We start from the raw sequence: 15,127 nt of genomic DNA on the forward strand, positions 1-15,127 counted from the left end.
GCACTGCCACTGAATTGAAGTGAATCATAGGTTTTGATTATAAACAGATAATTGCTGTCAATCTGCATGGTAACAAATTATATCATTGTTGAATTGCACTGTGGGAAGGAGTTCTCCCATCACATGAGGTCATAACTTTTCCAAAGAACTGAAGAGCTATTGATGAATGACTATATGGGTAATCCTATTTATATTTTTCATAGAATCTTTGAATCTCAGAATAAAAGGAACTGCAGATTCCAGCTAATCCAACCCTTAAACCAACCAAGAATCCCTTCTATCTAATAAGTGGCACTCTCTCCAGAAACCTTATCTTTTTAGTATGTTTTTTGTAAGGTTTAATTGTCATGATTCAGTCAGGCCAATACTTATTGTTGAGTTGTATCTGACTCTTTATATCCCATTTGGGGTTTTCTTGGCAAAGATAATGCAGTGGTTTGCCATTTCCTTCTTCAGCTCATTTTATAGGCCATACAGTGTTGTATTGGAGGAACAGAAAGTAGGGGAGTGTCATGGGATTGCAGAATGTTTAGATGGGAATTAAGTGTAAGAAAACTGGAAAGGGAGGAAGAGACTAGCCTGTGAGGGAGTTTTTGTGTTTATGGAATCCCTCTTTCTCCCATTGTTTCTAGTTTTGCTTTAAAGGCCAAGCAGAACAAACCTAATTCACATGACAGCTCTCTTACTCTGGTCTATTTTCTGGGAAGTAAATTACTTAACCAACCTTTGATACTTATCACATTTCTATGTTTTAAGTAGCACTTTTATTAGGTCCCAAAGAGACCTAGACCCAGGGAAAGCAATCTCTCTACTTAAGTAAAAAATCACTGAATTATAATACTAGCTTATAAATATATGTATTGGTTGTATATCTGTCTATGCAGTTCCTGCATCCATTAGGAAAGAGGTATATGTGCAGGTAGCCCTCTTTCCTGATCCTTAAGGTACCAATATGCAGGTTCCTTTTTACCCAGCTCTTAATATGTGCCTTCTTTCCCATACAGCATCTAGCTCTGAGTCTCTTGCAATGTTGGATGTGTCCGTTGATACTGTCCTCTTGGTCATCCTGAAGTCTGACTTTTGTGGGTAAAAGTTGAATCTTTGCAAATCCCTTTGCATTCTCTGAGGAAAAATTTCCAGACTTCCAGACTTTCAACTATTTGTCAGATATTGAGAGGGGAAATGGGAAGAGTTTTTAAGTTGCTTGCTGGAGAAAGCTCAAACCAGCTGGGAAAAACCAATTATAAAATTTTAGTATGAACATTTAGAACTCAAAATTCAGTAAACACTGTAAATCAGGACTTGATATATTGTTTTATTGATTGTTTAAACTTAAAGTGATGGAAAAACAATGTAATTTAAACTCAAAAGTGTGATGTGTATAATCTTCCCAGTCTCCCCTATACTGACCCCAAGCTAGTTGTTAAATCTTTATCAGCATAGCCTCTGTTTGGAAGGAAGGTTATCTAATTCAAACTCTTCATTTAATAGATAAAGAATTAAAAAACAGACAGATAAAATATCTTGCACAAGATCACCTACTTAAAAATTTGTTGCTCTCCATTGTTCCACTATCTGAAGGCATAAAAAATGTTAACTTTGGAAAATGAATGATGGGAATACTTTTAATTACTTGCTAGTTTTCATTTCTAGTGTAAATGTGTTCTTTGTTTTACTATGGTATCATGCTTCAATTTGGTTTAGTTGGGGAGATTCAGTAGAAATGTGGCTTTATAGCCACAAACTATGAATTAAATGCCAGGCACTAGTATATGTGTGTGAAGGTTTTTTTGTTTGTTTGTTTGTTTGGGGGGGAGACCCAGCTGGAATATGAAAAACATCGAAGATTGATCAAAGGGTGGAGCTGATTACAAGCAATGAAATCTGGTGGAGGGATGAACTTGAGAAAACAGAAGAGATTATCTCTTTCTATGAAACTAGAAGGAAGAAGAGGATGTTGAAAAGCAGCAATAGATCAAATGAAGAGCCTTGGTCTCTTGTTCATCAAGTACAAAGAAGGTACACCATTGGCTGAAAATAAGGTTAAGCACCTGCTAGAATTGGGGATGGAGGAGAGAAGAAGGGATTTGGAACATCTCTCTTGGGTTATAGATGGTTAAAAAGAAGTGAATAAAAAAGATTATTGAGCAGTACTGAACATAGCATAAATTTGTTGTAGGCCCAGTCAGCACAATTCTGTTTTCTCTTCCAGAAACATTAGGCAATTTAAGAATAAGATTGGTGGAGGTAGATGGAAGATGGAAGAAAGTTTTCTGATATTTGAATTTTGATTCTTCCATCAACGCAGTTGTACAAGGCAGATCAAAACATATCACTTCAGATAATAGATACTTTGTAAGAAGGCCAGGACTTTGATCACAGGGGAATAAGCTTAGCTATTGATTATGAGAACAATTACAGGAAAAATAGAGGTGAACCCATAAGTTCATAGTAGTACAAACACTTTGCTGAATAAACACCTTAGTCAGCAACTATTGTTGACTCAGAGTAGATGTATACACAGGAGGGTAAGATACGTTTGGTCTTTAGAAATTGTTGGGAACTGGAGAGAATGGGCCTATTTTTGGTTTAGGAGAGTTGGTGACTGGGAAGAGAAATTGGCTAGCAAGAAAGTTATATTCCATTTTACTAATAGAGAAAATAGAGATGCTAACTTTATTCATTAGCAGAGGAAGAAGAGGAAGGAAAAGGAGGATAGAGGTGAAAGGGACCAGCTCTAATAAGAGTGATTGATTGTGATATCCATGCAAAAGAATAGTTTGAAAAAGGCCTCTATCTCATCTTCATATTTCCAACTCAAAAAGCTTTTAAACTAAGAATCAATGTTACTAAAATAGGAAAAATTATCAATAGGGGACATTTTTTTGCAACAAATATCCCAAAGTATATTAACTAAGATATATAGAGAACTGAAATAAATATAGAAAATCAAGAGCCATTCCCTCAATAGATAAGTGCATGCAAGATAGAAACACATTTTCAAAATGATTGTAAACCATCAACAACCGTATGAAAAAATATTTAAAACATCAAGAAAGATAGGAATTAAAATAATTTTGATGTTACAACTCACTCTTATCAAATTATAAAACTTCTAGTCATTCAAGTTTGAAACTCTTCATCAGTCCCACAGTTTGTAAGTTGCCAAATCTTGTTATTTCTATCTTTATGTTTTGGATACAATCCTGCTCCCAATAGATGCTTATTGAATTGAATTAGTTTGTTTTGAAAAGTGGGAAATCAGGGGAATAATTTAAAGCATTCCCAAAGTTTTGCTGTATTTTTAAACTATTAAAGCTTTATTGTTTGTTCATTTGTAAGAAGTGGAGAGGAAAGAATATATTCCAAGCATGGGTGGAAATAGCCTGTATGATAAAGAGTAAGAGGACCATTTTAGAACTATATGTTGTATGAAGGAGAATAAAGTATAATAAAACTGGATATATAGGTTGGGGTGAGTTTGCATTGGACTTTCAATGGCAAATAGAGAAATTTATGTTGGATCCTAGAGCTAAAAGGCAGAAACTGGAATTTGCTGTTAGAAAATGAAGTGTCTGCCCTGTGCTGTAGGAAAATCAATCTGGTAGTTCTGTGGATGATAAATTAATGTAGGGAGAAACCTCAGGCAAGGAGAAAAATAGGAAGCTACAGATGAGATATAAGGACCTGAACAACTCATGAAAACACTTATAATACTAATATATTCACAGGAAGTCTTTGATAAACTACTATATTCTTCAATGCTAAAAAACTAAAATGAATAGGAATAAAATATCTTTCACAAATTTTTTTTAAACTAAGAGCTAGTATTATATGTCATAGTTCGTTGGAGATACCTTCCCACCCCTACATATATACACATAGTTTTTGAAATGTTTATTATATTAATAACTAGGAAAAATAAAGGGAATAAGCACTGGAATGGAATAACTTTAGAAAATTAAAGAAAAATAATAATTGTCATAATTGCATTTGTATTTATTTGCCTAGTGCATAGTAGATACTTAAATAATGGTTGTTGCTTGTTCACTTTATTGATGCCTTTTAGTAAGATAGCATGGCATAAATTTTCAGTATTTTTGTTTTTATTCTAATTACCAAAGAAAATGAGGATTTTCACACATATATATATTAGAACAACAAAAATTTATTACATGAAACTTCAAATTTCTAATTTCTTTTTTTTTTGTTTGTAATCAAATCAACATGTAACTTTGAAAGATGTTCTGCTTTATAAATATTTTGTATATCACCAGGAAAAATTGATAAAAGGAGAAATATGATTGAAATAATGACAAAACATATAGAAGCATTAGCCTACTATGGGCTTTGTGGGGCTCATAAAAGCAGATTACAAAACAGTTTTGCCAAAAATAATTTTAAAATGTGAGCAGGTAATATCATTTTAGTAAAAGGGTCAACAAAATCTAAATTAATTTATAGATTTAATGTGTAGCAATGAAAATACCAACTAGCTGCTTTAAATAAACTATATTTTAACATATGGAAAATAGACAAAATTATATTAAGAAAAACTATGAAAAAAACTGATGAAAGATAACTTGTACTGCTAGATCTTAAATTATCCTCCAGAAGGTTAATTATCAAAATTATCTTGTACAGTATTAAAAAGACAAAGAAAAATAGTTCATTGGAATAGAAGAGAAAATTCAACATTAGAACCTCCAATGTATAATAGATTATTGTTTGATAAATCCAAGATTATTAAACATTGAAGAAAAAGAGTAATTTTGAAACTTTATGGAGAAAATTGGATGCAAAAAATGTATTTAGATTTCCATTACATCTCATACCATAATACCACAATAAGTACCAATTTGGTCAATAATAAAACTACTTTAAAATATTATTTGAGTGGGAATTGAAAGAATGTTGTGCATTGTGACAAGAAAGTATATGTATAAAGCAAAATAAATAATTAAGACCACAATTCTTGATTCTAAAATACAAAAGGCTTTTATTTAACAAAATGCAATGTTTCTATAGAAATATAAAGACAAGAAGTAGGTTGGAAAAAAAATCTTGGAAGTTAACATAGCTGATAAAACATCTGATACCTGAAATGTTAAGAGAACCAACATGGAACTTGTAAGACCAATATTCTTCCCCAGGCCTCAGAAGATAAATGATTCAAAGATATGAAGAGATAGCTTTGGGAAAGAGAAACAAGCATTCTTAGCAACCATTTAAATTTGTTTACAAATCCCTAAGAATCAGAGAAATGCAAATTTAAAAAACTTGGAAGGCATTACTTATTATTTAATAAATTACAAAGATAGTTAAAAATGAAATAAAATTTCAGTGTTGCAGAGGCTATACGTAATGTTTGTAGATTGATCACTTGATTGATTCCTTTAGTAAGACAGAAATATTTTTTATTCTCAATTTGATGAATACCAAATGAAAGGAAAATTTTCATCTACATGGTAGAATAAAAAAGAGAAGAATGAACATGAAACTACACATTTTTTAAAATGTCTACCTTGGTTTTCTTTTTAACTATATAATACATTCAATAAATAGCTTTTAAAGCTGTTCTTTCTCAGTATTTTTGTATATTACTAATCAACCTAAAAATTATGGAAAGAGAAATATGATGAAACATTAAGTATATGAGACATACACTCTTACTATACTTTGAATGTATGTTGTAACATATGTGTAATGTGCATTAATTGCCAAAAATCCTATTTAGAAAACAAATTTGGTACATTAAGATCACAAAGTGACCTGGTATTAGTAGGACTATCACCTGGGAATGTTATTAAAAGGGAAAAATCTATTTGTATAAAATGTTTATTACTGCCTTATTTCTAAGAAATCAGCCTGTATCCACAATAATATGAGAATGGCTAAATAAATTACAGCATACGAATGGACTGGAATATTTCCATAGAAAAGACAAATATGATGAATACAAAGAAACATAGAAAACATATTTATTCTAAGATGTGGGGAGCCAACACAGTAGAATCAGAGCAACATACATTTTAAGTATGATTATGTAAATATGACAAAATCTAAAAGATACACAAAGGAAAATAAGAAATTGAAAGATCATGCAGAAGTAAATAATTCTATTGTCATTATTTTGTCAAAGTTCATATAGGCATGTCTATATGTTTGTATATGCATACACCACACATATGTATATACAATTGCATATATGTGCACACATGCATACATATATAATAGGTTAATGAATAAAAGATTTACTTGGGGTGAGGAAAGCTGGGTTTATGTCTAGCTTTTGACACCTACTAGCTGTGTGCTTAAGGCAAATCACTTAATTTCTCAGTGCCTCAGAAACTTTCTATGATTACAAATTATAGGAGAAAGAGTCGATCTTTTTCCTCTCTTAAGAAATCAGAACTACCTGAGAAAGAATGAATGAAGAAAGGACTACTTGAAAAACAATAGCATCTGATGGAAAATACCAAGAAAGAAAATACTGTTATTTCTTCAGGTTAGAGAAGGGGTGTTTTTTTGCTTCTTGGTTGTTGGAGTTTCTGCTACCTGAGTTGTTCCCAGAATGGGACAGAATCTTTCTAATGAGATATTTGTCTGGGGCAATCTCCACCTGTACTAAAATTACAAATGGCTATCTATAATACTTTACAAACTTTAACATTCTGGCAAAATATTAGCTGTAGGGTCATTTCCAGTCTTCTTGACTATGTCTTGCCAGATGATCCAGATGACCCTGGAGGAGAGAGTGCATCTGTTGACTTTGCACAGCTCTGTCTCACTTAAATCCAATTCACTTGCAAGTCAAAACATCACCATTCTGCTGGTCCTCTTCAACAATGGACAAACAACAACAAATCTCAGCTATTACTGTTACTGTTCTTATAACTACCAAGTTGGTTCTATCTCAATGGAGGAGGAGTCACAAGTCATAGAGCTCTGAAACAGCCTGGACTAAAAATCTTGGTAGACCATTGAATTTGAAGATTTAGTTGCTGAACAGGCTGAGCTGTTGAAGGTCACAGAGACAGACTGAGTAGGATGGAGGGTATAGACTTTGTAACATTCCAGAAGGAGATCAGTGGATAGAAGTTTCTTCCAGCCTTGATTCCAGAATCCTCTGCTTAACATAGGTAAATTAATGTTTAATAGTGGAATAGACTGTCTAATTAGAGAATTCTTTATATTTGAAATCTGTAATTAGTGACAGAGTAACTGGAACTGTCTGGAATGTAGTGGGAATTCTTTCTGTATTGCGTGAGAAGTTAGAATAAATGACTCTAGGGGTCCTTTTAAAGTCAGATTTTAATTTATGAACACAATGAAATGTTGAATTAGAAATATTATACAGAATCATAGTACTAGAAGGGACCATAGTCATCATTTTGTGGTCATCATTTTGCAGACAAGAAAATTGAGGCCCAAAGAGTGCCTTATGCAAGATCACATAGAATTCTCTTGGCTCCAAATCTAGCTCACTTTCCATTGTGCCATATTCCTACATATTTTACAAGTCTTGTGTGTGAAACTCTATCTAACAAGTTACTAAGTTGCTGTGTGTGTGTGTGTGTGTGTGTATGCAATAAATTAAAAAAGAAAAAGAAATCAAAAGAAATTAAAAAAAAAAGACCTAGAGATACAAACATATTTACAGCAGCTCAAACTAGAAAACTAAGGGAGTATCCTATTATGGAATGACTACACAAATGTACATGAAAATAAAATAATATTATTGGTCCATAAGAAATAAAAAAATGGACAACTTCAGATGAATTGGGAAGACTTCCACAGAAAAAGAGAGCAGACTTAGGAAAACAATTTCGTAATAATAACATCATGGAGAAAAACAACTTGGGAAGGTTTTAAAATTCTCATCAATGCAGTGATAAACTAAAAATACAAAAGAATGAAAAGGAAAAATAACATTCATTTCCTGACAAGAGAGGTGATGAATTTGAAATGCATAAAGAGGCATGCTTTTTTGGACTTATGGAAATTTCTTTGGCCAGACTATGCACATGTATATGTGTTGAAGTTTTCATCAGTTTTGAAAAATTTGCTAAGGTTGGAGGGTGGGGAGTTATATGAGGAAGAGTATAATGAAAGAAAAAAAAAAACCCACCCAAATGTTATGTTAGTGGCATTTAAAATTTTTAAAGAGTAGTATGAATATGTATATGTTTGCCTGAAAATATGCTTCCTGGATTTTGGTGGTATGGAGGGTAGCTATGAAAATTTTGGAGTGGAGTTAAGCTGCAAAATACTTTGTGTTACTTTGTTGGATTTTCAAATCTTTAACTATATCCTGTGGTTTTCTTCTTTTCTTTTCTTTCTTTCTCTCTTTTTTATTTTTTTAAAGAAACAAGCATTTATGAAGCACTTACTATGTCCCAGGCACTGTACAAAGTACTTTAGAAATGTTATATTATTTGATCCTTACAGAAATCCTGGGAAGTAGATTCTGTTATTATCCACATTTTACAGTTAAGAAAACTGAGGCAGACAGAGGTTAATGATCATTCAGCTATTAAACATTTGAAAGCAGATTTGAGTCCAGAGAAGACTTCACAAAAATTCTCTTATTTTGCTTATGTGGCAATTTATTGGGGATGGATATAAGGTGAGGATTGATAAATATATATTTCATAAGCAAAGACTTATAAGATCTCTCTCGTTCTCTCTGTCTCCTTTTGAAGTCATGAAAGGCATATTTCCATGTTGATTAAAAAAACCCAACAACAACATCCAAAAAAACCAAAAAAAACTCAAATCCCCCAAACCCAAGAAAAATAAGTTAAAAAATAGGATTTTAGATTTTGAGCTGGAAGCAACTTCAGATGCCACATAATCCAACCTCATTTTATCAATGAGGAAACTGAGTGCTACTTGCTCAAAGTCACATGGTTTGTAAGTAGGGTTCAAAACCAGATCTTATGTCTTCAAATCCAGAGCTCTCCCCGCTGCATCATGCTGGCTCTCACTGGGAGATTTTTCTTTCCACCAAACCTATTTAGCTTACTTTTACTAATTTGATTACCACAATATGAAACTTGTTTGTATAAAAGTTTTGAGGAAAAAAAGAGATTGTGATTTCTAATTATTATCATAGGAATTCTGAAAGAATCTTCTTTTCACTTACCTTGCTACTCTTCCACGGAGATCTCCCATTCCATGGAGCTGAGTCTGGTTAAAAGTCTGGGAAGCAAAATGACTTTCAGTGATTGCATTGTCCCGAACCCTTATTTGTTCTTCCAGAACCTGCAAATTTTGAGTAAAATTCTTCATTAATATGTATTTTTTCATGCCATAGTGAAAGTACTATTTATCAGTTATGATTTTGATTCTTGTTTAGTATGTTGTTGTTCATTGTTTTAGTCATGTCTAACTCTTCATGAGCCCATATTGGCAAAGGTACTAGAGTAGTTTGCATTTCATTCTCCAACTCATTTTACAGATGAAGAAACTGAGGCAAACAGGATTAAGTGACTTGCCTAGGATCACATAACTAGTGAGTGTCTGAAGCTGGATTTGAACTCTGGTCTTCCTGACTCTAAGCCAAAAAAAGGTGCAAAGTTATATAACTTGTCTAAATTGAGTGACCCTTATAGACACTTTGACTATTGGGGCTGATAATCTGGCTGATTCCAAAAACCTGACAAACCATGCTTCTGGGGCATGCAAGAAAAGAGCTATATCAGAACCATAGCATTTTATATACGGACCAAGGAACTTTATATATGTCGATTGGCTAGAAATTGGGGGTGACAGATGACATCAAAAGAGAGCCTGAGCTTTTAAGAATAGATACTGGAAAGCTATACATTATTGATTCTCCAATGTCTAAGGAAGGGACTCAAAAATAACATGATCTCATTGCCTGGAAAGAAGCTCAGAATTGGTGAATTCTTATAACATAAGGAGAAATTGGGATGCTTTCAAGGAGCAGCACTAAGAATCTACATGTTTAGATAGAACTTTCACTGAAAAGGAGCTAGATTAATTTAGCATCACACTTGGTGCATAGTAGGCAATTAATAATACTCAATGATGGTAAACTCAGCACCATGACAGAGCATTTTAAAAAGATAATGCAATTAAAAGTTTGCATTAAGGCATGACTTCTGGGAAGAAGTAGGTGAAGACACTACCTTATTCTGCCCTGGAATGTTCCTTTCTGGGTACAACCATTCAGAGAGCTCATTAATAAATTGGAGAGTTATCCAGAGGAAGATTACTCACATTGTGAAGGATCTTAAGTTCATGTAATTTGAAAATAATTTGAAAGAAGCCTGGAGAAGAAAAACCTGTAATGGGGTGGGAGTGGGAGATTATGGGTGGCATATGGCAGCCATATCTAAATTTTTGATTAGCTGTTATGAAGAAAAGGGAGTGGAATTATTGTTTGGCTCCAGGTGGCAGAACCAGGAGCAGTGGGCTGCTACAAAAGGTAGATTTAATTTTGATTCCAAGAAAAACTTCATTTAGGGAGAGCTGTTCAAAAGCAGAATGGGATGAATGGAAATGCCATTGTTGGTGGTGACTTCTCTGTCACTGCAAATATTCAAGCAGTGGATGGATGACACCTTGTTGCACATGTTAAAGAAGGAGTTATTAGTTGGACTAATGAATGCCAATGGTCCTTCTAACTTTGAAATTCTATGATTATGTGTCTTTTCCTATGCAACAATCACACAATAATCTATATTATTATTTAAAGCCCTTTCTACAAAACTGCAAACTACTTGACAGGAGGTAGACCCCTCAAGGATGAAGAAAGCCTTTTTTCTTTGTACCCTCGTTGCCTTTCACAAAATAAATGCTTAAAAAAACCCCAAACTCTAGAAATATTTTAGAAAGAATTTAGTAATGTTTATTGAATTAAATTAAATTTTCATTATGATAGTACTGTCTAGAAATGAAATTCATTTCTTTACTGCTTTTACTTTAAGACATTAGCAAAATATCTTGTGATAATAGTAGCTACTTTCCTTTGACCCAAAACCAGGATAAATAACATTTATAGTAAACATATAGATTTATTATGATGACCATTCCAATCTCTATCTTCTTTCTTCAATATCCCCAAATTGCTAATGTCAATGCTGAGATATGATGATATGGGGAAGATTGCATATCCATGCAATTGGAAATCTCAATGAAATTACAATATAAATTGTAGAGATAGCCTAGAAATCTCTTTGATTATAAGGGGATAACAGAGAGGGACCAGACTTATCTAAACACTATCTCAGTCCTTAGCACTACATTAATCAATTTATTGAATCTGAGTTGGAATTGGAAATCAATGACAAGAAAATTTCTGTAGTTCCTAGTAGAAATAACTCAGATTTCAAGGAAAGTGAGAGAATAGAATTTTAAAAAGAAAAAATATTTAATGTCTGTAATATGGGTTGACTCATAGAATATACTTAGTAAATTCTTGTGTGATGGAATTCAACTAGTATCCACTATTTGGGGAATATACTACTTTTAGCAGAAATTTAGGATTTGGAGCAGGACTATTCTTGGACTTCATTGATTTTTCTATATTATACACTAGAGTAAATTTACATTAATTAGAACCTTACTCTTTTGGAATTCATGATAATTTGACCATTTATGGGACTAGAGTTAACTTTGGCATTATCTACATAAAAAGGGCTTGCTAAGCAAATGGACATGAAACTGTCAAAGGTCCATATAAAGAAATCTGAGCATTTGCAAATTAGCTGATGGAATTTGCCAGAAGAGCAAGAAAAGCTTGCCTTATGGCTCAAAAAACCCCAACAAATTCATTTTACAACAAAGTTTTTTTTTTTTTTTTAAGCCAAGTTAAAGAAGTCAGTCCAACTAACCTTTATAAAGCAACATGTGCCAGTTACTGTGCTAAGCACTAGGAATATAAAGAAAGGTAAAAGATATTCCCTATCTCAAGGAGCTTTCAGTCTAATGGTGGAGATACCACGTAAATAACTATGTACCAACAAGATATAGACAGGATGAAAGGTGAATAGTCTCAGAAGGAAGGCACTAATATTTAGAAATCCTTGGAAAGGCTTTTTGAAGAAGCTGGGACCTTGAGTATGTAATGTAATAGTATGTAACTTTGGCTAATATCTAAATTACTATTCATTAGCTGCAAATAATAATCCTTTATTTCTTTAGTATTAAAAAAATATATACCTTCAAAATAAAATCAAAATTTAAAAACAGATATTTTTATTTAGTTATTTTCAGAATGGATAGGGCACTGGATTTGGAATAAAAATATTAGGATTCAAGTTTCACCCCACAAACTTGCTGTGTGATCCTAGGCGTCATTTAACCTTTCTGGGTTTCAGTTTTCTCATGTGACAAATGAGATAATGAGAGGGTTGGATTCAATAGTCTCTATGGTTCCTTCCAATTCTAAACATATGGTCCTACGACATTCTTCTTTTTTTTTTTTTTTTTTTTTTTTTTTTGGCAAGTTGATCAGGATTAAGTGAATTTCCCAGAATCAAACAGCTTATAAATGTCAACTAAGGTCATTTTTGAATTCAGGTGTTTCTGACTCCAGAGCTGGTACTCTATCCAGTGCACTATCTAGCTGCTCTTGTCATATAAAATTCTTAAAAGTGTTTTTGTCAGATTAAGTATGAAAAAAATGGATCTTTAAAGTTTCTTGCCCTTGCATTTAAGAATAATAAGAGTCAGATCCATCCAGGATCTGTCTCTATCTCTGTCTCTATCTCTGTCTCTGTCTCTGTCTTTTTGTCTCTGTGTCACTATATCTCTCTTTCTTTCTCTGTTTCTCTCTTTGTCTCTGTCTCTTGAGATAAAGGAGGCATGTTCCAGGAGGCTATGGTTATCTTTTCTGGTGAAATTTTCAAATAGTTTGGTTTTCTTAACTTATTTTCAAGTTTATCAATGGATTTATCTAATACATGTTCTAAGAATTTTTACATTTTTAGCTCGTGTCAGTGATTTAACCTTAAAAAAACCTCCTAATTGACAAATATAATCAAATAAAAAATTACCTCTTTTTACAACTCTTAGAACATTAGTTGTGTCTTTATCCCAGGATACTGACTTCCAGGGATGGATAGTAGGCATGAACAATATTTCTTCTTAGGTCAGTGGACAAGGGAGGGAGGATGGGAAGGAGGCCGCCAGTACAGTGGTAGAATATGGAAGATTACTATGGTGGGTGGGGGATTAGGAGGAACACATCCTCACTCATATACCTCTGTTCTGGAGGAAAGAAGTATATGCTACCTCCCTCACTTTGCCCCCACTCCTAAGGTTCCTATTGCCCTCCTACTCCTCTCAGCACTTCTTACAACCATACTAGTTAGCTCCATCTTATAAGGGCAGATCCTATATATCACCTGGCCTGAGCATTCAGGCTACAGTCCACATGCTTAAGATCAGGGATGGAATTAAGAGAGAGTGTGTTCATGGTCTCTGCTTCCTGTTCTTCCTCTTCCTCTACACTCCAAAAAGTCCTTAATTTGATTTACTCTAGGAATGAGAATTTTCAATTCAGTTCTATTACTTTCCTTCATGTGATAATTTTAGCACTAACCAATTGCTATTTTATCAAGAAAAACCCTTTTATGTCATTTAAAAAAAATGGTACTGGTAGTAAATATTCTTCATCAAATAATGATGCCACCAAATGGGAAAAAAAGAAGTCACCTGGATGTTTTGGTTGAGCTTTTTGACAATGCTGGTGATAGTCTGGATGTGGTTTTCCAGCAGCTGCCGGGCCATTGACTCCTCCCTTTGGAATCCATGGCTCCCTTGAAGACAAGATGAAATCTCCTCCTTGATGCGAAAGGCCTGTTCAAGAAGAACAGCTATAGTTCTCTCCTGGCTAGAGAGTTGTTCTTCTACAGGATACCTCAGATTCCCTGGAATAGCAGGAAGAAAAGGCTGATCCCTAGCCAGAGGAAAAAAAATAGAAATCAAAGGCTTTTATGCTGATACATTTGAAGAAGAAGTTCCTTTCTATTTTCCACCAGTATCTGTCAACTCATGGAATTAACAGTGACCTAAGTGAAACAAAAAAGTTGAGTGAAGTTTTAAGGACTACTGTCGTCAGAATCTTAGTTTTCTGTTCCTTCTAAAATGCAGGTCTATTTCTCTATCTTGACATCATACCATGACACATAAAATGTTTTCCACATAAACAAATGGTATATTATAATGTAATAGTTTTATGCTACAAGGTTTACATCTTACATGTGTTTAAATCATTCAGTTAGCCATAGAGTAGAATACAAGTTTATTTTCATTATTAAGTGACATAATTTAACAGGAAACATTTGAATCTTGTTTTCCCTTATTGTTCTTTCTTCTACAAAACAAAGTCCAAACACACTTTGGGGACTATGAGATTTATTAGCTAGACATGACTTTAGGAATTATCTAGTCCAAATCCTGCATTTTATTGATGAGGAAATTTTTTTACTTCCTTCCTGCTAGGAGTAGTTTAACATTTGTGCTTAAGTCCCATAACATCACTAGGACAAAAAAAAACTTTGAATAGTTTTTTCTTTCTTTCTTGGTTTTGTCTTTTTATTTATTTTTTGAGACTTATTCAAAGTATCACTTGGTCAATATGAAAGCTTTGACCTGCTTTGTTTAAATGTGAGCCAGTGTGCCCCTTGTGGCCATTGCTCCCAGGGGCTCACCATAATTGAAGCTAGATTTAATGCAGACAACCAACTGGTTTTATAAAAGTCTATGCAACTCAGAACTTCTTATCTCAAGTGTATGCTAATCTTAGCCTTCCCATGTCCAATAGTGACTGTATGTGTTACATCAATCCTGGACAATTTTTCTTTCTTTTAAAAAAATTTGGAAAGAACGCGTGAAGACAGTGAGATCTTTGAAAAATTTTTCTTCCTTGTTTTTATATCAAGAGATACTTGTAGGAAAACAAGTTTTGTCCCTTTGTTCCTGGCTGAATGTTTGTTTTCTTTTGTTTATGGTGTCTGCTGTCCTCAGATACAAGAACTCCTTTAATCAGCAACCAATGTATCTTGGACTAATTTAAGAAGCTTAATAGGGCTGTGATGGGTGCAGTCTTTATTGGTCTTAGTGATAGTGGTTGCTTACAACATTCATCCTA

The 15,127-nt window shown here is 33.5% G+C and overlaps 1 protein-coding gene across 4 annotated transcripts in view; it reads right to left on the bottom strand.

The window, feature by feature from the left end:
- The window catches only part of FAM81B (family with sequence similarity 81 member B), an 85,017-nt gene that overhangs the window by 46,066 nt on the left and 23,824 nt on the right, over nt 1–15,127 (bottom strand). For 3 of the 4 annotated variants that reach the window (XM_074282063.1, XM_074282064.1, XM_074282062.1), the window contains exons 3-4: nt 13,690–13,933; nt 9,149–9,267 (exon numbers count right to left, since the gene is read on the bottom strand). In XM_074282063.1, coding sequence (XP_074138164.1) covers nt 9,149–9,267; nt 13,690–13,933 — 363 coding nt within the window. The remainder of the gene's footprint in view (nt 1–9,148; nt 9,268–13,689; nt 13,934–15,127) is intronic. The other variant, XM_074282065.1, reaches the window with a different exon arrangement.

This window comes from Sminthopsis crassicaudata, chromosome 1 (assembly GCF_048593235.1).
Source record: "Sminthopsis crassicaudata isolate SCR6 chromosome 1, ASM4859323v1, whole genome shotgun sequence".
Classification (NCBI taxonomy): Eukaryota; Metazoa; Chordata; class Mammalia; order Dasyuromorphia; family Dasyuridae; genus Sminthopsis; species Sminthopsis crassicaudata.